The 23,206-nt window shown below is 43.7% G+C and overlaps 1 protein-coding gene across 1 annotated transcript in view; it reads right to left on the minus strand.

Annotated features, from left to right (window-relative positions):
• The window catches only part of tenm1 (teneurin transmembrane protein 1), a gene marked incomplete at both ends in the record, with an annotated part of 340,279 nt that overhangs the window by 214,058 nt on the left and 103,015 nt on the right, over positions 1 to 23,206 (minus strand). The window contains 2 exon segments of the mRNA XM_083785749.1: positions 4,972 to 5,185; positions 8,894 to 9,096. Coding sequence (XP_083641875.1) covers positions 4,972 to 5,185; positions 8,894 to 9,096 — 417 coding nt within the window.

The following is a 23,206-nucleotide window of genomic DNA, read 5'->3' on the forward strand; positions in this document are numbered from 1 at the left end:
CTGTTTGCCGCTGCCATTGAGCCATTGTCCATTGCGTTAAAAGCTGAAACTCTGTTTTCTGGGGTGAGGAGAGGGGGTATTGAGCACAGAGTGTCCCTCTATGCGGACGACCTGTTACTCTACATATCTGACCCTGTTCCCAGTATTCCACACATTTTATCCCTTCTTGACACATTTGGAAGCTTCTCTGGTTACAAACTAAATTTACAAAAAAGTGAGTGTTTCCCGATTAATGAACTGGCCCGTGATGTTTCCCAGTCTCTCCAATCTTTCCATGTGGCAAACAATGGCTTCAAATATTTGGGTATAAATATAACCCAGTCTTTTGGCTCTATTCTTGAACAAAATTTCACTGCATTGACAGCCAGGGTCAAGGCTGACCTCCAGAGGTGGAATGCTCTGCCTCTTTCCCTGGCTGGCAGAGTACAGACTGTTAAAATGAACATATTACCTAGGTACTTGTATCTTTTCCAATGTCTCCCAATATTCCTCCCAAAATCGTTTTTTACTAAATTAGACTCTATGATTTCATCCTTTATTTGGGAAGGTAAAACCCCAAGAATCAGATTGCCTTTACTGCAGAGAATTAGAGCTGAGGGTGGACTGAGCCTCCCAAACTTCAGGTATTACTATTGGGCTGCTAACATTCACAAAATGGTTCTTGCATTTCGTCCTCGCTTGAAGCATTGGTGTGTAGCCCTGTACCTTTTGTGCCGTCAAAATACAGTACAAACCTGATTGTTGTCTCAACACTTAAGGTTTGGGGACAGATTAGGAAGGAGTTTGGTTGGTCATTGCTCACCATGTCAGCACCCATCTGCAATAATCATCTTTTTTTACCTGCTAAAATGGACTCTGGGTTTGCTGCATGGGGAAGAGAAGGTCTGATTTACTTCCGAGACTTGTATATAGATGGCCAATTTGCAGAATTCGGAGATTTGTGTGCAACTTATGACCTGCGACAATCTGACCGGTTTAGATATTTTCAGGTTCGACACTTTGTTAAAACCCACTCTCCAACATTCCCGCAGTTACCTATGCGGTCGGGTGTGGAGGTCTTTATGCCTGCAGCAAGCCTAGCTAGAGGTGTTGTTTCTTGTCTCTATGAGACTATCCCCCGCAGAGACCCGGGTTTGGATAAGATCAGGGCAGGCTGGGAGGCCGAATTGGAGATCGCATTTTCAGATGAGTGGTGGGAGCAGGCAACGGAGAGGGTTAATTCTTCTTCTTCCTGTGCTAGGCTTAGCCTCATTCAGTTTAAAGTTCTCCACAGAACCCATTACAGTAAAGCAAGGTTATCTAAAATATATCCGGGCATGACGGATAGTTGCGATAGATGCTCACAATCACCAGGGAATCTGTCCCACATGTTCTGGTCTTGCCCCAAATTGATCCCATTCTGGAAATCTTTCTTTGACATAATTTCTGAAGTGCTGGAGACAACCATTTTGCCTTGCCCCCAAATTGCAATTTTTGGAATCCCGGAGGAGGATGTAGTTTTACCCAGAAAGCAACTTAATGTTATTGCCTTCGCCTCATTAATCGCCCGCAGGAGGATACTTCTACAGTGGAAGGCTAAGTCCCCTCCCTCGGCTAAATCATGGTTGATTGATGTTATGTCCTTTCTGCAACTTGAAAAGATCAAATTCACAATTCGAGGGTCCTCTGACAAATTTTACAACCATTGGCAACCTTTAATATCGTATGTAAGCAGTTTAGAATCACTTTCACCTGACTGAAGACACGTGGTGTGGGTGTGCGGATCTCTATTGGTGCAGTGTATATTTATAACATAATAATACATCGGAAATCATTACACATGAGAGTCGAGAAATGAGCCAATTAAGCTTTTATTTTTCTTGTGTTTTTTATTTTTTATTTTTAACATTACTTTGTTTTATTTGATTTACCCATTTGTGTTATTGTTAATGTTATTTTTACCCCCCATTTGAAATTGTCTTGTCTACCTATTGATTTTATACCTGTGTATATATTGTTTGTTATGTGTGTTGTTTTGTACTTAACCCATTGCTTTTATACCTGTGTTTATATGTTGTTTGTATGTCTGGCCTCGTGGGGAGGGATGGTGGGTGGGGATGACTGGGAGGGGAGTTGTGGGAGAAAATGTAAAAAAAACCCCAAAGAGTCATATTCTCTGTCTGTAAAATTTGCATATCTCACTCTTTGAATAAAATTTACTTAAAAAAAAAAAAAAAAAAACACGTATGAAGTAATTCATCTACTCAGAAATAACTTGCGCCCATTGATTTGGGAATGCTGTACTGTCTGTGCCCAACTTCATAAATGCTTACGTTTTTTTAATTGAGACTTCACAGCTGTACTTAATGCTTCCATTAGAGAAGCATGCAATAAGCATGACGATAATCCTCCTGGCAGGTTCAACAGTCCGTTAAGCCATTTTGGGCGGGAACCCCTTTTGGTGTTAGCATTACGTTATGCTTTAGCTATTGAAAAATAGCAGATCTACATAGCAGACCTACAAGCTCATAGCGCGCCACTCGGTGGCGCGCTATGAGCTTGTAGGTCTGCTATGTTTTTTTTGAGTGGTGCAACCACTCCTACAACCAGCAATGTCCGTGTACCTGTGTTCACCTATGTGACATGAGCATCAAATACTGAATACCAGTAGGGGCGCTGTTGTGCCATGCAGAAACAGAGAGATAGAGACAGTGCTGACAGACTGTTGCCTGCTAATATGAGAGAGAGAGAGAGAGAGAGAGAGAGAGAGGAGGGGGGGCTGAGAGGGGTTGTTGCACCACTCGGTTCACACAGGTGTGATTTTTAAATGGAAGAACCACTGACATAGAAACATAGCTTTTTCAGAAAGCTGTCAGGATGTAGAAGACATTTTTTAGAATCTGATCTCAGGTCAGAATGGGTTAAGCATTGAAAGAATGGCCAACGGGCAAGTGCACATAAGTTACTTTGCCATGCATTATATTACACTCCCCCGCTCATTCCGTACATTCCCCATTTGCACTTTGCTCCTAATAGAGTTTTAAATAGTGTTTAGAGTGGGCGTCTTTACTTTTTTTATTTTATGAAACCTTATTTTTTTATGTTCTCTTGATTTATTCAATTTGATTCTATTTTTATTACATTCCAATTATGATTCATAGTTATCAGGTTGTGTACTGTACTTGCTGGGGTTAGCGCGGTTTTGTGGACCATGCCGTGTGTACAGTATGAGCGAATAACCAAACAAAGACCTCTTGATTCTTGATTGGTTCTTGATGCTTGATACGGTGATATATAACACAACTAGAGCTGCAGCCAACATTGTGACAGGGTGTGATGGAATGGGCTGCAAGTGTAGGGCAAGGTCATTTTATGTTATCAAAGTCCACATTGTAAGCTTTCAAATATTGTGTTTTATTATTATTATTCTTTTTTTAAATGTTGGTCGAGGAGCATGCCACAGTCTCTGGCCTGATGAGTCCCATTCATGACGACCTTTGCTACGCGTCTCTCCCCTTCTCTCTCTCCTGTCAGTCTCCACTTGATACTATCAATAAAGCCATATATATATATATATATATATATATATATATATAGCATGTGTTATCTCACACCTCTCACAGCACGTACTAGTTTATGGACAAAAACATGCAAAAACTATGCAACTATTGTTTTAATCACCCCTTCCACATTTATTGTGACTTTGTGATAGATGGATAGATAGACGGATAGATGGATATCGCCGATATACCCAAGATATTTTGAACCTGACACACACATTTCCATTTCGTTTCACTTCATTATTCAGACTGAAAGCCCATTCCCAAAGCGGCAGTCTTCTGCCTATTGGTTCATACCAACCAATCAAAATAGTAGGAAAGCAAGATGGCGTTGTTGTTGTCAATCATGTGGCTATGGCTAACCCGGTTGCTGACCATACAAAACGCAGTCAACTAGCGCTATACTGGCATGTAAACAAACACGGTAAAATATGTCGGACGATGATCTTTCTAAAAACCTGTCCTTACCATAGGGCGATTGAATAGCCAGATCGGTATATGGTCGCAAGTTGCCACAGTGTGGGCTGTGTTTAGATAGATAGATAGAATACTTTATTGGCAGTTTAAGAAAATTACAGTTTGTTGTTTGACGTCATCGCGTGACGGCGCCGATGGCCGCTATGATCATGCCACTGCGTCAGATTTCCGATGCAAACTGACCACACCGTAGCAGCGTCACCAGACCTGAATCCACCAGAATCTTTAATGGGCGTGGTGGGTATAGCGATTCAGGGCTATGGAGCCATGAGGCTAGGATATTTTTCGAAAGAAAAAGGGACGAGAAAGGAAAGATGATAATAATTTGCACAACAGCTGCAGTAAACCTACCAGTGTTGTTTCCGTCGACTAAAACTAAGACGGAAAATGTCCGTCGACTACCTTTTTTCACTGACTAAAACTAAATAAAAACGAATCTATGATGACTAAAACTAAGACTAAATATACTGGCAATTTCGTCAACAAATAAAAACTAGACTGAAATGTTAGGAAGGGACTAGTGGACGAGAGATCCAGTTTTATGCTGTAGCAGATGCTTGTAGCAGATCTACAATCTCACAACGCGTCGCGCTGCGACGCGTTGTGAGATTGTAGATCTGCTATTTTCAGCATGCAACCAAAGTGCAAAAGATATGTCATTACAACGACATCAAGGCCTGTCAAAACACATTTCAGTCGACTAAATCAACTGCAGATTTAGCCGACTAAAATCATATGGCATTTAGTCGACTAAAACTAGACTAAACACTAGAACATTCCAGGTGACTTTAAAATGGGACTAAAAATAAGTGAAAACTATTCAAGAGACTATGACTAAAAAACTAAAATAGAAATTTGCTGCTGGGGGAGCCATGAGGCTATAGGATATTTTTCGAAATGAAAAAGGGAAGAGAAAAGAAATAATTTGCACAACAGCTGCAGTAACCCTCCTCACCTATGGGCGTGCTGTGGAGCAGCACCAGCTCCAGGTTGCGTCCGTCGTTGTAGAGGGCCAGGTGCCAGGTCCCGGGGTCCATGTACTCGATGAAGCCCGTCTCCTGCAGGACGCTCAGCAGCAGGCCTTTGGGAGGCTTATTGGCGTTCCCAGAGACGGGATCGGCCAGAGACCTGGGCAGGGCCTTTCCATCCAGCAGCTTCACAAAGTCAAACTGTGAACGAACGGAGGAGGAGGACAGCACAGACACCAGACTTTTTTTACTTTCAATTTAGATAAAAAAAAAATCTTCTAACATCCTGACGGTTTTCTGAAAAAGCTATGTTTCTATGTCAGTCGATTTAGCAGACCTACAAGCTCGTAGCGCTATGAGCTTGTAGATCTGCTATTTTCCAATAGCTAAAGTATAACGAAATGCTTGAAACACAAAGGCTTCACAAAGTCAAACTATGAACGGAGGACAGCACAGACACCAGACTTTTTTTTTTTACTTTCACTTTAGTTGTTTATTCCGACATGATGAAATAGAAATCAGAATTAAGTAAAAAAGCATAAACATCCAATTTTGTCACTACCGAAACAATGTGACTAATTAGTGACTAATTGTTTCGGTAGTGACAATTTTATCTAGTTTTTAGCTTGACTCTACAATGCTAGGCAGAACATGGCTAAGAAAAACAGCTTTGAACTGATGTACATGGATAGAAACATAACATTTAGCAGAAAAAACAAGATAGTTTATAGTTTATGAGAAATGATGTGTTTCGGTATACACTTCTTAAAACATGAAGTCTAGGTCACTTCTTGGTGAAGAGTGTGGGGGTGTGGCTTAAAGGGACACTTCACCCTTTTTGCTAAATATATATATGTTAATGACATTTAGGAGCTTTAGAACACTTTCCTGGGGGTCTTTATGTGTGTAATATGTGGTTTTAGATATTTTAGATTGTAGCAGTGAGCCCAGTGTCTCTGATGTCATGGACACTGGGATCACTTCCTTAATGGACTACATGTGGTCTCAGTAAGACAGACCTGCCCTATCCACAAGGAGGAGCAGTGCACCAAAGTATTATGGGAATTGTAGTCCAGGAAGGACTTTTTTTTTTGCAAAAAAGGGTGAAGTGTCCCTTTAAACCACGGTAGTGACATGAAAACAAGTTTTTTTAATTTAAAATAAATCTACAAAATCAATTTCATTATTTCTACTTCCCTATAAAATAAATCAAATGGGGGGGGTATTAAAAAACATATTTAGGAAAGTGACAACAATCATTTAAGTACTCTTTCATGCATTGAAATTTAGGGGTTAGAGGTTGGGCCAGCCACCTTCCAATAGGAAGTGACATATAAAGGAAGTTTTTTTTTATATATTAAATTTTATATTATCTCAATTCATGTATTGTGATTAATTAGACCATAATATGACATTACTACAGTGAAAAAATATATATTTTTGGGCTTTATTGATAGGTTGAAAGCAGATTGACAGGAAATTGGGAGTCGAACCCGCGATACGCCGTCAGGCTGGCTCAGCAGCCTATAGGTGCCCAGATGGCTGAGCTAACCGTCCGGGCCCACTAAGTTGTTTTTTTAACATGCGTTTGTCATTGTGGGACTGCAATTTGAACCAATTCGGTGCTGGAATGGCCCATATATGGAGCGTGTCCTGAGTGTACGGGGTTCGATGTGGTCAGATCAACATATGGAATGTCAGAACTCTGAACAGGTCAGGCTCCATATATGGACATCTAAGGGTGGCAGCGGAGTGTCAAGTGTCTTGAGTGTGACAGGGTTTGATGAGGGCCCATGCAGGACATCCGGTATAGGGATGATAATAATAAGTATCCTTGTATATATATATATTTATTTTTGGGGTGTTTACCAGGATGGACTTCTTCCATTCATCAACAATACGTTATTTAATTGATTTCTATGAATGACGGGGCGATGCTGATATAGCTTGTATACAAAACAATCATTTAGAAAATGTATATACGGCATGTTTATTGTGTATACGTGTATGACAATGCTAAAGTATATAACAGTGATGGAGAAATGACCTGGTCTGCAGACCAAACTAAACACACAAACGGAGCAAAGAGAGAAAGCAGGAGAGTGCATTTGTTGAGTCGTCTGCCTTTAACCCATTCTGACCGGGTGTCAGCATCATGTTATGCTTTAGCTATTGAAAAATAGCAGATCTACAAGCTCATATCGCGCCACCGAGTGGCGCGATACGAGCTTGTAGGTCTGCTATTTTTGAAAAATCTAAGACACTTTTAGAATCTGATCTCAGGTCAGAACGGGTTAAGGAGCTCCAAGGTGACTGGTGGTTCGATAAGCCCCACGTCGTGCTAATAGCACCGAGCAGGCCTTCACAAGTACAACACACTGTTACAGTGTCTGTCCAAAACCCCTCTCTCTCTCTCTCTCTCTCTCTCTCTCTCTCTCTCTCTACTCATCTCTCCCTTTCTTCGAACCTCCTTGAACTAGTGCATCTCGTTGAGTCTTTCTCTCCACACTGAATATACCTTTAAGCTGTATGTGAAATACTTTCCGTTAACATAGTGGTTTGCGACTGTATTGATCGATTGCCCCCGAGTCCCGTGGTGGGAGTTCTGCTCTGGTTTTGGTGAAACGTGAAGTGGTTCCGGGCATTTTGTGGGGGGCACAGGGGGCCACGCAGTAACAATAAATTATTCCACAAAACTATAACGTCATTTGTATTGATGACCTATTTCTAAAATATTAGCGCAACTTTCGTTCATTTTTGATCCCTCTATCACACGGAACTATGTTTTTTGTGTCCATATCACTACGCCCAAAAAATAGTTCCATGTGATGGAAATAGGTCAACAATACAAATGACGTTAGTTTGATGAATTAATTTGCTTGTACTGCGTGGCCCCCAGTGCCCCCCACAAAATGACCGGAACTACTTAATATTGACAAAACCAGAGCAGAACTCCCACCACGGGACTCGGGCAATCAATTAATACAGTTGCAACCACTATGTTAATGGAAAGTATTTCATACAGCTTAAAAATCTGAACTATCCCTTTAAGGAATGCATTAACCACTTAATATGGGTCTTCAACAGGGGGGTCCGCAACACTTCCTCAGAGTTACTACAGGGTCGAACCGCCAATCTTTTGTTATGAAAAACTTGGATACAAGATACAGACAACACGAATCCAAGATAATGAACAAAGATAATTTGTAAACAAACAAACAAACAAAAACTGGTAATTTAACACTGACGATAGTGCTGTTAAACAAATCTATGAGGCCATCAAAGCTGCAGAATCAAATTTGAGATGACAACCAAATTAAAAAAATAACTGTGGGAAACTTCCAATCTAGACCAACATCTCTCGACGGTCAACACGACACCATGTGAGACAATCAGATAAAGCAAAAACGGCTTATTAGAAAGCCTCGTCATTTCTACGGGAAGAGAAAGAAAAAGAAAAAGAGTTGCGTGCCGTGTGCAATTAAAGGGATTGTGACATTAAAAAAAAGGTTTTGGAATTGTTCTTATTTTTTTTAGGTTTTCTAATCTCAATTGCACCCAAAAAACATGAACTTTTAACATTCAGTAGATTTTCTGTGATCTGGGGTTTTCTGGCTCAAACAGGTGCTCTGATTTGCCGGCAGTAAGTGACATCACTTACTGCAAATCCCATTTATGTCAATGGGATTTGCCAGCAGATGTCACTGTTTCACTGTGTTGCCTGTTTTCATTGTAGCTCAAAAGTAGCTCCAAACCCCAAAGAAAACTTCAGACCACAGAAAATCCACTGAATGTTCAAAGTTCAGGTTTTTTGGGTGTAATTGAGGTCATAAAACCTAAAAGAAAAAAGAAAAAGAAAAATAAATGAAAATGAATGTCATAAAACCTTTAAAGCAGCGGTATATATACCTGTGTGTGCGTGGGCGGTACGTTCCGGCGCCCGTAGACCCCCAGCAGGGCGTTGTGCGAGAGCGACAGGTTGAACTTGACGTAGGTGGGGTGGTGCACCGCCATGTGGAACCTCCAGAACAGGCCCGGCGGGATGGACTGGCTCTGCTGCGCGCCCATGTCCACCTCGCCGCGGTCGATGGCGCGCCCACGCACCCACTTCTCTGCAAAAAGGGAGAGGAGGAGGTTTATAACCCATTCTGACCTGAGATCAGATTCATACGAGGTTTCCACTGGACACACACTGGTCTGATTAAAACCCATTATGACCTGAGATCAGATTCTATAAAAAAATGTCAGTCGTTCTTTCAAAAATAGCAGACCTACAAAGCTCATAGCGCGCCACTCGGTGGCGCGCTATGAGCTTGTAGATCTGCTGTTTTTCAATAGCTAAAGCAATAACATGATGCCAACACCAAAATGGGTTCCTGTTCAGAATGGGATAAAGGAGAACATTTTATTTGAAGAGAACAAATGAGTACTTTACTGAGGATATTGTTTTGTTTTAAGCTCGTGTGGCTTTCACTCCGGTACATTTCATATTGCACCTTTTGACTCCACTACATTATGAATGAAATAAACAAACAAATATAGCAACAATTTGATAATGCAGCAATGCAGGGACACGGAACAAAAGCAAGCACTCCAGTACTTTACCTTAAAGGGTAAGACCACTTTTTTAAGGTTTGGGTTGTGTAGTTACTTTGCCATGATGCAACTCCAAATGTGGACAAGAAATAAAAAATAACTGCTCCAGTGATTAGAAATTGATAATTCAAAATTTGCTCCTCATTGACTTACATTGTATTTTTTCATAAAAATGTTTTCTTCCTGTTGATTTGTCCATTTTATTGGGAAGAAAACCCGGACTGGATCCGTGGATCTGGATCCAGATCTTCAAATAGTAAAATCAACAGGAAGAAAACATTTTTATGAAAAAATAAAACAGCATGAGTTTTGGTGATGCTCTATATTGTCTGAATCAACTTTGTTTGTGTTTGTTTACATACTAAAAGAGTGAAAAGAGCTGTTTTAGATACAATGTAAGTCAATGAGGAGCATATTTTGAATTATCAATTTCTAATCACTGGAGCAGTTATTTTTTATTTCTTGTCCACATTTGGAGTTGCATCATGGCAAAGTAACTACACAACCCAAACCTAAAAAAAAGTGGTCTTACCCTTTAAGTACATACTGGACTAAGCGACTTTCACGTGCAGTCGAGTAATATTTGACCAGGAGTATATACTTTTATACTACTATCTACTTTGACTCAAGTGCATTGTATTGAGTACTTGAGTGACCACCGCTGCAGAAGAAAAAAACACTAGAAACGCAGCACACACGCGAGACATTATTAGGTATAGCACTCAGTTCATCAATCACGCCTTTATTAACGTGGACAAGGGAGCTCCATTTAAACACCGGCGGAGGCAATTAATGGCCGGTCTGATGTCCTTAAACGTCACTTTGATCAGTGGTTCTCGCTAATGAAGTCAAATTGAATAGGCGTCTGAGATGACAGATGAGTGGATGATGTGTGCGGCTCCTCCCCCCCCCCCCCCCCCACCGCCTCTGAACGAACGCCACCACCACCACCGCCGATGGTGGCTGGTAACTCATGGCGCCGCCGTTGCGCTGCAGCAAAGATGAACTGCTGGAGAACGGGAAGTGTTTTGTCCGAAGGCTGTCTATTATACCGGAGCCTTTTGTCATGGACTGTATTAGCATGCTCTAACCCAATTTGGGTGGGAACCCCTTTTGGTGTTACCATCATGTTATGCTTTAGCTATTGAAAAATTAGCAGATCTACAAGCTCATAGCGCGCCACCGAGTGGCGCGCTACGAGCTTGTAGGTCTGCTATTTTTGAAAAATCAAAGGACGACTGACACAGAAACGTGGCTTTTTCAGAAAACTGTCAGGATGTAGAAGACGTCTTTAGAATCTGATCTCAGGTCAGAATGGGCTAACAAGACAGGAGGAGTGTGACACACTGGGACGTGCGTGCGCACACACACACACACACACACACACACACACACACAAGCTTGTGGCATACAGATAATGTCTGAGTGAGGTTTGTGTCTTTTGTGTGTATAGAGAATAGGGTTTTCTGACTCATGGCCATTGGCTGCCTCTCTTCTCTCCCCTCCCCTCCCCTCCTTTATCTCCTTTTGTGCGCTCGCGCACGGGGAGGCGAGGCTTCGCCGGGCGCTCCTCTTTGTGTCGCGTCCCCTTTATGGAGAGATATATCCTTTAGCCCCCCTAAACTATAGACGGTGGAAACACGGTGACAGGGGAGGGGAGCGAGGCGATCGTTATACGGCCACAAAGGCAGAGCGATGGTTAGCGGGCCAGATTCATGGACGTATGGCCACTTGGCGCTCAATCTATAATGCCTGCCAGCTTTACCACTCCATTACCGAGACGCCACACACACACACACACACACACACACACACACACACACACACACACACACACACACACACACACACACACACACACACACACACACACACACACACACACACACACAGAGGCCGGAGCGCATATATCACATGTACTGTCACACAAGCACGGAGAGAGAGAGAGAGAGAGAGAGAGAGAGAGAGAGAGAGACAGAGAGACAGAGAGACAGAGAGACAGAGAGACAGAGAGACAGAGAGACAGAGAGACAGAGAGACAGAGAGACAGAGAGACAGAGAGACAGAGACAGAGACAGAGACAGACAGAGACAGAGACAGAGACAGAGACAGAGACAGAGACAGAGACAGAGACAGAGACAGAGACAGAGACAGAGACAGAGACAGAGAGAGAGAGAGAGACAGAGACAGAGACAGAGAGAGAGACAGAGACAGAGACAGAGACAGAGACAGAGACAGAGACAGAGAGAGAGAGAGAGACAGAGACAGAGACAGAGACAGAGACAGAGACAGAGACAGAGACAGAGACAGACAGAGACAGAGAGACAGAGAGACAGAGACAGACAGAATATAGCATGCATTTATGATTAATTAATTGGCTATACTGCCGTTCTTTCCGGGTGTCCTCTGATGCATAATCGTTGTGCATTTGAAATGTTGCGTCGGCAACAAAAAAAAACCTCACACGACGACAAAAAAAAACTGAACTGAATCCAACTGTACAGTGAGAAAAAGCGGGGGAACAGAATGACGGGGCAGCAGAGAATAAAGTCAGCCCACTACTATAGCCCAATAATAAAAGGGAGAAGGCTGAGGTACCAGGAGGACAAAAGACCCCATCACACAGCCCGCCGGCCGCACACATACCAAAGACCCCATCACACAGCCCGCCGGCCGCACACATATACCAAAGACCCCATCACACAGCCCGCCGGCCGCACACATACCAAAGACCCCATCACACAGCCCGCCGGGCGCACACATACCAAAGACCCCATCACACAGCCCGCCGGCCGCACACATACCAAAGACCCCATCACACAGCCCGCCGGCCGCACACATACCAAAGACCCCATCACACAGCCCGCCGGCCGCACACATACCAAAGACCCCATCACACAGCCCGCCGGCCGCACACATATACCAAAGACCCCATCACACAGCCCGCCGGCCGCACACATATACCAAAGACCCCATCACACAGCCCGCCGGGCCGCACACATACCAAAGACCCCATCACACAGCCCGCCGGCCGCACACATACCAAAGAGCCCATCACACAGCCCGCCGGCCGCACACATACCAAAGACCCCATCACACAGCCCGCCGGCCGCACACATACCAAAGACCCCATCACACAGCCCGCCGGGCCGCACACATACCAAAGACCCCATCACACAGCCCGCCGGCCGCACACATACCAAAGACCCCATCACACAGCCCGCCGGGCCGCACACATACCAAAGACCCCATCACACAGCCCGCCGGCCGCACACATACCAAAAGACCCCATCACACAGCCCGCCGGCCGCACACATACCAAGGGAACAAAAGACCTGAGCTCTACATGCATTCATGCATTCCTGCATGAATGGGCCGCCGTCCACCTCTTCCCTTTAATGCTAATCCACTGCACCGCCGCAGCACAGCAGAGGCATGGATGGGGTGCATGTCCCAAGGAGGCCAGGTAGGCCGTGTGGTGAGGTCCCTTTTCGTTCAGGTCCGTTCCCACGGAAGGGGGACTACACAATTTTTTCTCCATAAAAGAGATTTATAGGTAGAAAGTACTAAAAAAAAAGTTCTACTCGTCCCGCCCTGCAGTTATTTTATAATCCGCGAATTAAAACGGGACTATTTCTTACAAGGCGTAATAATATGTGCAAGGGGAGTGGTGTTGTTTTGGTCACGTGGACCAATCGCGTAGCAGCTTTATTCCCTTCCCATAATAATATTAGAGCAATGGCGGCCACCAGTTCAACCAGCCAAGAGGGGAAAAATAAACCAAAACAGCGGGGAAAAGTGCGTAAAAGGGAATCAAAGGACTCTAACGAGGACGCTGTGTTTCACGCCACGTGTTACTGTCGCTTTATTTGTAAAAGACGATTGTGTTTGGCCGAGAAACGCTGCACACAGACGGTGCAGGGGGAAGAGAGAACGCTGCCTCGGACAGTCACGTCTGAAACCCCCCGAAAGAAACGTCGTTCTCGGACAGGTTTGCCCGTCCCTTCTGCTGGCCATGTCCTTCCAGCCATCTGCATCATTTGTGGACAAATATATTACTGTTTTGGAAAACGGAAGAAGCTTTCACAAGCAGAAACAGTGTCTGTCAGGTAAGCGACCACCCTCCCTCTCTCTCTCTCTCTCTCTCTCTCACACACACACACACACACACACACACACACACACACACGTTAACATTGGACTGGAAAATGCATTGCCAGTTTTGGACTGTGAAATATTGATTATGACGATAACTGTGCTACCGGTATTTACATACAGACCTATCATTTTTCCCATTAGATCAGAGGTCTTTGATGTGCTGTGTTTGAGGCCAAGGCTTTGTGGGATCACTCTGTTGAATATGTTGAATATCATGTCTTTTTGGGTAAGGAAGTTTGCAGATAGAAAGGCGGTGGTCTTGTGATGTAGTGCATTTATATATTATTATATTATATTATACTTATCATTGATAAAAGTGTTTATCTACAGAACAGAGACTGAAACACTGCTGATTGAATTACTACATTATTAGGAATGCATGGAGGTCAAGGGGGCAGGTCACTGTTATTTTTATATTACATAACCATATAATGGATAGAAGATACAAAAACAAATTTCACCTACATTTTGAATTGTAAATGTGTGATACTATATATATACTCTGTATTTTGGCTGTCTTTAGATACAATGTTGACAGCAGACACCTTTGCACATGTTAAGTATTTTTTTGTCTGTGTGTGTGTGTGTGTGTGTGTGTGTGTGTGTGTGTTTTCAGAAATTAACAACCCTTTGCTGCCAGCTACAACATATTCTGCGAACGAGTCATCCTGCAAATGAACCAACTAAGGAAGAAGTTCATAGACATTGTTAAGAAGAATGAGGATATTGATGCTTCAGACTACAGGTAACTGTGTCCTTGACAGTTCAGTAAACAAAAAAGAACCTCTTTCATACTGAAAAGTTTCAATTTTATTGATTTATTCGCTCACAAGAAAGGCTATGACACTATGTTTAAATTTATTTGTTTCTCATTGTGAAAAAATCCCTTTATTTATACATTTGTGCCCGTCTTTTTCTATATTTTCATTTTGCAGGCAGGATAAACTGAAAAGGCGGTTGGCCCGTGATTTCCCCCAGCTGCAACACGCAACATCTCTGAACTAGTTTTTGTTGAAACATTATCAGCAGATACACTGTTAGACAGGCTATCCATCAGACACGACCACAACTGAGTCAACGAGGTAAGCCAAGCTGAAAGTGACAATGAACACACATCTGGACAAACTACAGAGCACACAAGGACACTGTATAGTGCAGGACTGATATTGAACTTGTAAATGAAACTCCCGGTATGAAATGCCCTTGGCCTCCCACAGCAGAGGATTTGAATGTTTCTGAAGCAAAATCTGTTGTGCCAGTTGAACTATTCAATGTAATTTCCTGGATTATAGGTGCAACAGAGGAACCAACACTAGACTGTTATGTTGATATTCCTGAAGATGTAAACCTAAAAGTTTTATCTGTTTGTCAATACATTGTGCATCTAAAGGTCGGAAGCAGACGCCTAAGTCACTGTGTCTTGGTCTAACTGTTCGCCATTTAACAGGTTCATCCAATGTTCTGTCACTACTGAATAGATTAGGACACTGTGCTTCATGGAACACAGTTGTCAGTCTAGACACTAGCCTAGCTCAACTACAACTTCTAGAGGGCAGAGACAAAATTCCTAAGGGGTTCTCAAAGAAGGCACCTACCATACTGGTGTGGGATAACATTGATTTTGGGGAGGAGACACTGTCAGGTTGTGGAACTACTCACCATACAAATGGCATTATGCTACAAAGTTCTGTTGTTGAAACAATGTCTAGACCAGACAGACAGCCACTGCCGAAGTCAGTTTACACATTGAAAGCACCTCCTACATTCAACACAATCCACAGTCTAAAAGACAAGGGCCACAGAACTTGTTTCAGGATGCAAGGTACAAATCATTCTGTACGGCATCATCAGCTTTGCCAGAACTGTCCATTCCCCCAACAAGTGATGCTCTCCACCAACATTGCAAAAGGGCAAACTACCAAGCAGCAGTGATGAGACGTTCTCTGACTAGTAGGATGTGTGCTCCTTCACCCATTGGCAGTGGATGGGGCATGGAGGATGGGGAGTTAAAAGTAACATGGCTGACTAGAAATCCTGCCCCTGATAGTGTGTTGCAGGTAGTCCACTGTAATTGTAAAAAAGCAAATGTGAGACTGAAAGATGTTCATGTATGTCTGCAAAACTGTCTTGCACTGATTTATGTCACTGCCAGGACTGTGAAAATGTGTCAAAGGAAACAGAAGAAAGAGGTACATGGGATGATGACATTTGTATGCTATTTTGTATTTTCATATATTTCCTGGGGGGGGGGGGGTTGGATGTACAAATGACAGATGCTGTGACACTTTGCGGAACTTGTAAATAAATAAATGTTTCATACCATATGTTGTAATAATTCTGACCTCTAGTACTTTAATTTTTAGTCTTGTCCATTTCTTTGCATTATTCCAATTTAGGGGGCGTGGTAACATTTTGATAGATTTTCTGCCATGTTGGTCCAAGGTGCCCTGATTTTCTTTTCTACCTTTCATTACACATTAGGTTGAGACATTTTCTATGTATGAAACATAAGCTCTTGGCACAATTTACTGTGTAGGTTTCATTGTACTGTGTGGCAAACACTTAAGTTGAAGCATATTCTTTAACAAATATGCTACATTTCATGATATAAATTCACATATGAGTAAACTAAAGGCACCAATACTTATGTCAGATGTTATGTATATGCATTTGACATTTGAGAAAAAAAATGTGTTGCCAAAAACACATTTTACAAGCAAAAACAGCAGCACACGATTTTCGTTTTTTGGTTATAAACTGTTTATACATTTATGGCTATAAAAAAAAAACAGCAGGTTTTTATGAGTAGAACTTTTTACCCAAAGTCTAGAAGGGTATTATCTATGAAAAAATGCATTGAATGCGTAGTTCGCTTGACATGGGAACGAAACTCATTTTCTAAGCACTTTTTCATGGGTCCCAACACGGCCTAAGGCCTTTCATTCAACCAGAGATGAACAGCACATGAATAGAGCTCGACAGCGCTGGCTGGCTGGCTGGCAGACAGACAGAAACAGGCAGACAGGTATGTAGATAGACAGGTTGACGGACAAGACGAGTCAGATGAGCTGGCGGGTTCCTCTGGTTTAATTACCCTCCAGTTCCTGGCTGTATAATGTGTGATGCAACACAGGGACGGAATACAAAGGTGCACGGCTGAGGGTTGCTCGGGTCAGAGAGGAGAGGAGAGGAGAGGAGAGGAGAGGAGAGGAGAGGAGAGGAGAGGAGAGGAGAGGAGAGGAGAGGAGAGGAGAGGAGAGGAGAGGAGAGGAGAGGAGAGGAGGAGGAGGCAGTGCCAAGTTTAAGCTACTGATGCAAAGAGAGGAAAACACTTATATCGCTCTCTGGGTCTCTCTGTCTCTGTCTCTCTCTCTCTCTCTTTCTGTCTCTCTGGGTCTATTCCCCGCGCCCCAACCCCCCTCCTCCCTCCCTCTCTCCCTCCCTCCCTCCCTCCCTCCCTCCCTCAGCAGCAGAAGATGATAATCCAGTGTTCAGCCACAGAGAGGAGGCCAGGCTGCATTTAGTGCAGTTCCATGGGGAGCGTGGAGCCTCGACGCTCCTCCCCTGCAGGCCCTCCCTGCAGGCCCTCCCTGCATGCCGCCTCACATTACTGCTGTCAATCACCATAGCGGCTGCAGCAGCTGCCCCAACCTGACACCGTCAGTCCGTTTGACACCTCTCCGTTTTCAAACGTCTCTTTCAGCGCTGGCTGATCTGTTTATTCCCGGTTGTGGCAGGCGAGCAGCCATGTTTATAGTAAACACGCTGATGTACACATACAAACGCATGAGTTCCACCTCTTTAAAACCCATTCTGTCCTGAGATCAGATTCTAAAAATGTCTTCTATACACATCCTGACGTTTTTTTCTGAAAACGCTATGTTTCTATGTGTCAGTCGTTCTTCGATTTTTCAAAAAAAAAGCAGACCTACAAGCTTTTTCCACTGGACACACACTGGTCTGATTAAAACCCATTCTGTCCTGAGATCAGATTCTAAAAATGTCTTCTACACATCCTGACGTTTTTTTTCTGAAAACGCTATGTTTCTATGTGTCAGTCGTTCTTCGATTTTTCAAAAAATAGCAGACCTACAAGCTCGTAGCGCGCCACTCGGTGACGCGCTACGAGCTTGTAGATCTGCTATTTTTCAACAGCTAAAGCATGACATGATGCTATAACACCAAAAGGGGTTCCCGCACGAAATTGGTCAACCATCGCGACAGTCAGATCAACCTTGCCCCGAGGGGGGGAGAGGCATGCGACATTCAAACTGACTGTCGATCACTTTCAATAAATGACACAAGAAACTAAAACTAAATGAATGTCGATATCAAACCCTCGTTTTCATCCTCCGTTATTGCCAACAGCGGTTATGAGTCCGTAAAGGAAAAGTGAATCAATGTCCTGAATGTCATATGGAAATATTAAACTTGACGCTAATGTGATGTGTGTATTGATAAGGTGACAGCTTAACTGTATACACAGACCCTCTAGAGAGACACAGCATTATGCTTAAAACTTAGCTCGTTGTAGTTTGATTTGACTTGTGACTTTCCTGCCCTTTTCCCCACATGCTGCTATGGCACCTGCATTTTAGATCAATAAAAGATAAAGTCCTATCTTATCTTATCTAATAAATAATAAGTCCAGTCTTGAAAACAAACCGTAATCAATAAGCTTCCGTTCCAAACCTGAAATACGACAGACGATCCCACCTGTCCCACATTTTGAACCACAAACGCAACACACTATGTGCGCATGCACGCACGCACACACACACACGAAATGAAGTTGCAACATTAAAGACACACTTTGACAAAAAAACACTGTTATTACGGTATAGTCTGTACAGTGTAACACCTGTGCGTATGTGTTTTTGAGCATGCATGTGTGCCTGTGTGCGCGCGCGCGCGTGCGTGCGTGCGTGTGTGTGTGCGCGTGTGTGCGTGTGTGTGTGTGTGCGTGCGTGCGCGACGGTCGTGGCAGAGTAAAGGAGATGAGCCACGTTCAGATCGGTGACACCAGGTCTAATTAATTTCTCTGGCCTCGGGGGTTGTTCAGGTAAAACAATTACACCTTTAATCTATTTTCCAATGGAACTGAAACTGTCTGTTTGCAATTAATGCCATTATATCCCTGAGACTGTGATGGAGCACACCGCTACAAGCTAAACTGTGTGCGTGCACGTCGTGTGCGCGTGTGTGTGCGTTCGTGTGTGTGTGTGTGTGTGTGATCTCTGTCTGCGTTCAACTGGACTAAATTGTGAATCTATAACAGATTAGCATGGACAAACTTAACCCATTTTGATCGGGAACCCGTTTTGGTGTTAGCATTATGTTATGCTTTAGCTATTGAAAAATAGCAGATCTACAAGCTCATAGCGCGCCACCGAGTGGCGCGCTACGAGCTTGTAGGTCTGCTATTTTTGAAAAATCGAAGAGCGACTGACATAGAAGACATTTTTTAGAATCTGATCTCAGGTCAGAATGGGTTAATAACGTTACAGAAGAGGGAGAGAGATAAGCGAGAGACAAAGAAACAAAGAGAGAGAGAGAGAGAGAGAGAGAGACACACACACGGCCGAGCGATATAGTTCGCTGGGATGAATAGAAAATAATACAACGGGCGCGAGGCGCTTCTAATTACTTGGAACGGGTGGTGAGGAAGCACCTTAATAAGTGGTGCAGCCTCCTCCTCTCTCTCTCTCTCTGCTCACGGCTACACAGTTCTAATGAGTGTCAGTCACTCACAGCCCAGGAGGAGGAGAGGAGATAATGCTGTTGGCCTGTTGCTACTCCCATTACTCTCAGGTCCTCACCTTCTAGCAAAGCTTCGCCCGGGGCTACAACCCCGAGACAGACAAGCACTGTCAATTCACACACTCATTCACTACAGTGACAAGACCACCGCTCTCTCTCTCTCTCTCCCCCCCTGTCCTGTCCTTTACGCGTTGTAATTCAGCAGGACTGCTGACATAATGACAAAATGGCCACTTGAAGGAGGGTTCGTTCTATTTTTTTTAACCCCCCCCCCCGTCCGTCCCCCCCGTCCGCGTCCTTCGCGTTTTTTTTCCTCCACCGCAGCGGTTCTATAAAGCGTTTTAATTTAAGTGATCCCGAGTGTGATAGGATTCTGTCTCGCGCCGCTGGTGTGAAATGCCTGCCCTATGCACGCAACTTTCACCACCCACGGTATATAGCCCATTCTGACCTGAGATCAGATTAAAAAAATGTCTATCACATCCTGACAGTCTCATTATTAACTCAATCTGACCTGAGATCAGATTCTAAAAGTGTCTTCGATTTTTCAAAAATAGCAGACCTACAAGCTCGTATCGCGCCACTCGGTGGCGCGATATGAGCTTGTAGATCTGCTATTTTTCAATAGCTAAAGCATAACATGATGCCAACACCAAAATGGGTGCCCGGTCAGAATGGGATAGCAGAAGTTGGTGCCGGCCGGGGCTTCAGAATCAGAATCAACTTTATTGTCACATCACAGATTTACAAGTAAAAAAAAAAGTGTGTGAAATTTGTTTTCGTGCATTACTGTATAGTTCCCATCGTGTCAGCTTGGTACCCAGATAAACTGTCATTACACCTGGACCTGCAGGGAAAAACTGAAATCCATTCTCTTTTTTGGATCAAATAGTAATCTCAGCGAGGCCGAAGGCTTCTCAGTTAAAGTGGGTGACAAAATCACAATATTATCACAAGAAAGGATGACATTAACCTCCTGCCTTCCATCCTGAAGGCAAATCTTTTCCGGTGATAAAACTATATAACTCGGTGGCGCGCTTACGAGCTTGTATAGGGTCTGCTATTTTTGAAAAAAAGCGTGAAAATGTGGCACAAATCTTTGGATATATATATTCTTTCAGAGTGATCGTTTTTAACTCAAATCTTTGCTTCATGGGAGGGTCCCTGAAACAATTTTCAAATGGAGGTCGGAGGCCAAATAAAGATGTTTTGTGGTCCTTTTGACATGAAAATTTGAGAACCACTGATATAGAATCATAGGTATGACAGAAAACTGTCAGAATTTAGAAGACATTCTTTTAAGTTCGACGTCAGGCCTAAATGGGTTAAAACAAGGCTCCAGACATCCCAAAACAAACTGGTCAGACTACTACTCTGCCTTACTCCCAGGACCCACCTCACCCCTGCCCATTTTGACAGGCTGGAATGGCTTAGGATTGGCGAGTACAGCAACTTGCAATGGGCCTGGTATACGAGATTCGCTACGCCACTAAGATACCCATTCTGACCTGAGATCAGATTCATACGAGGTTTCCGCCGGACACACACTGGTCTGATGAACCCATTCTGACCTGAGATCAGATTCTAAAAATGTCAGTCGCTCTTCGATTTTTCAAAAAATAGCAGACCTACAAGCTCGTATCGCGCCACTCGGTGGCGCGATATGAGCTTTTAGATCAGCTATTTTTCAATAGATAAAGCATAACATGATGCTAACACCAAAATGGGTGCCCAGTCAGAATGGGCTAAATACTTCCTTAATGTCAACAAAGTCCACATTCACACCAGAGGGAGTTCAACTAACCACGTGCAACCCAGATTCGGCAAAAAAACAAGGGGTTGAATTCATTTCATTCATTCATTTCCCATACTGTACACATTCCCTCCCCCCTTTTTTCCTTTTTTTAACTATATATATATGATGATTTCCTTTATTTCATAGAAGTGTATATTTGTACGTCTTTAAATGTCCTGATGAATTGAAAATGGTTTGAAAGTGCTTTTCCTGGTTATATCCTCAGTAGCAGGTTTTGTATTGACCTGTGCTTTCGTTTGAACTGTACCCATTCGACAAAGTCTACATACTGTGAATGAAATGTTCAATCAATCAATCAATCAATCAATCAATCAATCAATCAATCGACCCAGAACCTGTCTGGTCTTGGTCTCACGTGGTGAGACTGTAATCCATTGCCTGCAAAGACTATGGGTTTAGGGAGAGGCCGGGAGGGGACTATAGCCTCGATACCCAGGCTTTCATTTCGTCTGCGCGAAAAATGTAAGCCTGGATTTACGCATGGCCTGCACTGGCCAAAGAAGTGGGCATCGCTCCAAATGATGTGACACCAGGGCTCTGAGCGGTGTGTGTGCACCCCTCAAAATAACACCGTGAGGAAATCATTACCAGTGGAACTTCAAACGAGGCTATGCGAGGGGGGGGGGGGGACCGGAGCTGACAGACAGATCGGTGAACCAATCAGGGTGTGCGCAAATCTGAGCCACGGCCCTCCCATCTAGGCCAGAAAGGTCTAGCGTTAGCTCAGGCTAGGAGGGCACTACCAAACCAACACCCAAAACTGCAGAAGCCAGAAATGGTGGATGGTTGGGCTTTTGGGGGCGAGCAACCTGAACTTGGAAAAAAAAAAACTCTTATGCTACAGAAACATTGATGTCTTGGAAAGGAAGCATCTTCGGCGCCCTACACCGAAGAGAAAATGACAACATCCATGGAAAAACCGTATGGAAATGAAGCTTCTGAGCCCTAGATGACCCTTTCTCCTTGGGGTGTGTGAAACCGGATGGCTCCCAGTCAGGACAGGTCACGTTGGCAAGAGGAGAATCCATACTGTATACTCTGGACACCCAGAAGATTCAGCACCACATACTGAGGGAGTTGCGTCCGCATGCTTTCCGCAGAAGCACAGAAGGCTGGGAAGGCGTCAACTCGAGGATTACCACAGCCACATTCCAAACTACACATGAGAAAGTAAACCTCCAGGTGATACAATGCTAACGCTTCCCCACCAACGATGCAGACGATGACATCAAGGAACACTTCTACAACCAACTGTACCACATACAGTACTTGAACGCAGAAATAGGAGGAAACAAGAATGGCTATGAATTGAACATGGGAAGACAAGGACTCGGAACCATGAATGAAAACGTGCAGAAAACAACCTGGTTATTGGCACAGACAACACGCACAACACTATAATAGAGAAGGAAGAGTCAAATTCAACATTTGCAATTTCGGGGGAAAGGCACATCAGAACTGTACAAAGTCACACTGCACAACCGGTTCCAAGCACTATCACGATCTGCAAAACCTAGAAACCCCATGATCAGTGGAGGATAAATGGACTAGTCTGAAGTAAAAAACCAAGTGCCAAACCTGTGGGATGTCACTAGACACAAGACACAATATAGAAACACAAATCAGGAGGAGGGAATATGGAACTGGATAGGTCACACACTTCGAAGGCACGACAGATCAATCACAGAAAATGCTCTACAACATGGAACCCGAGAGAGGAAGAGAGGAAGGCCTAGAGGCAACTGGAGAAGAACCACAGGAGCAGGAGATGAAGGCACAAGGGGCTGTCAAGCGGAATTAAGGCACAAGACCGAAGGAAGTGGAGGAGTTTCATCAATGGCCATATGTGACCAGATTTGACTGAGCAAAGTCCAGCTTTTCACCAGAGGAGA

The sequence above is a fragment of the Protomyctophum parallelum genome, assembly GCF_964188405.1.
Source record: "Protomyctophum parallelum genome assembly, chromosome: 16".
In the NCBI taxonomy this organism is placed as follows: Eukaryota; Metazoa; Chordata; class Actinopteri; order Myctophiformes; family Myctophidae; genus Protomyctophum; species Protomyctophum parallelum.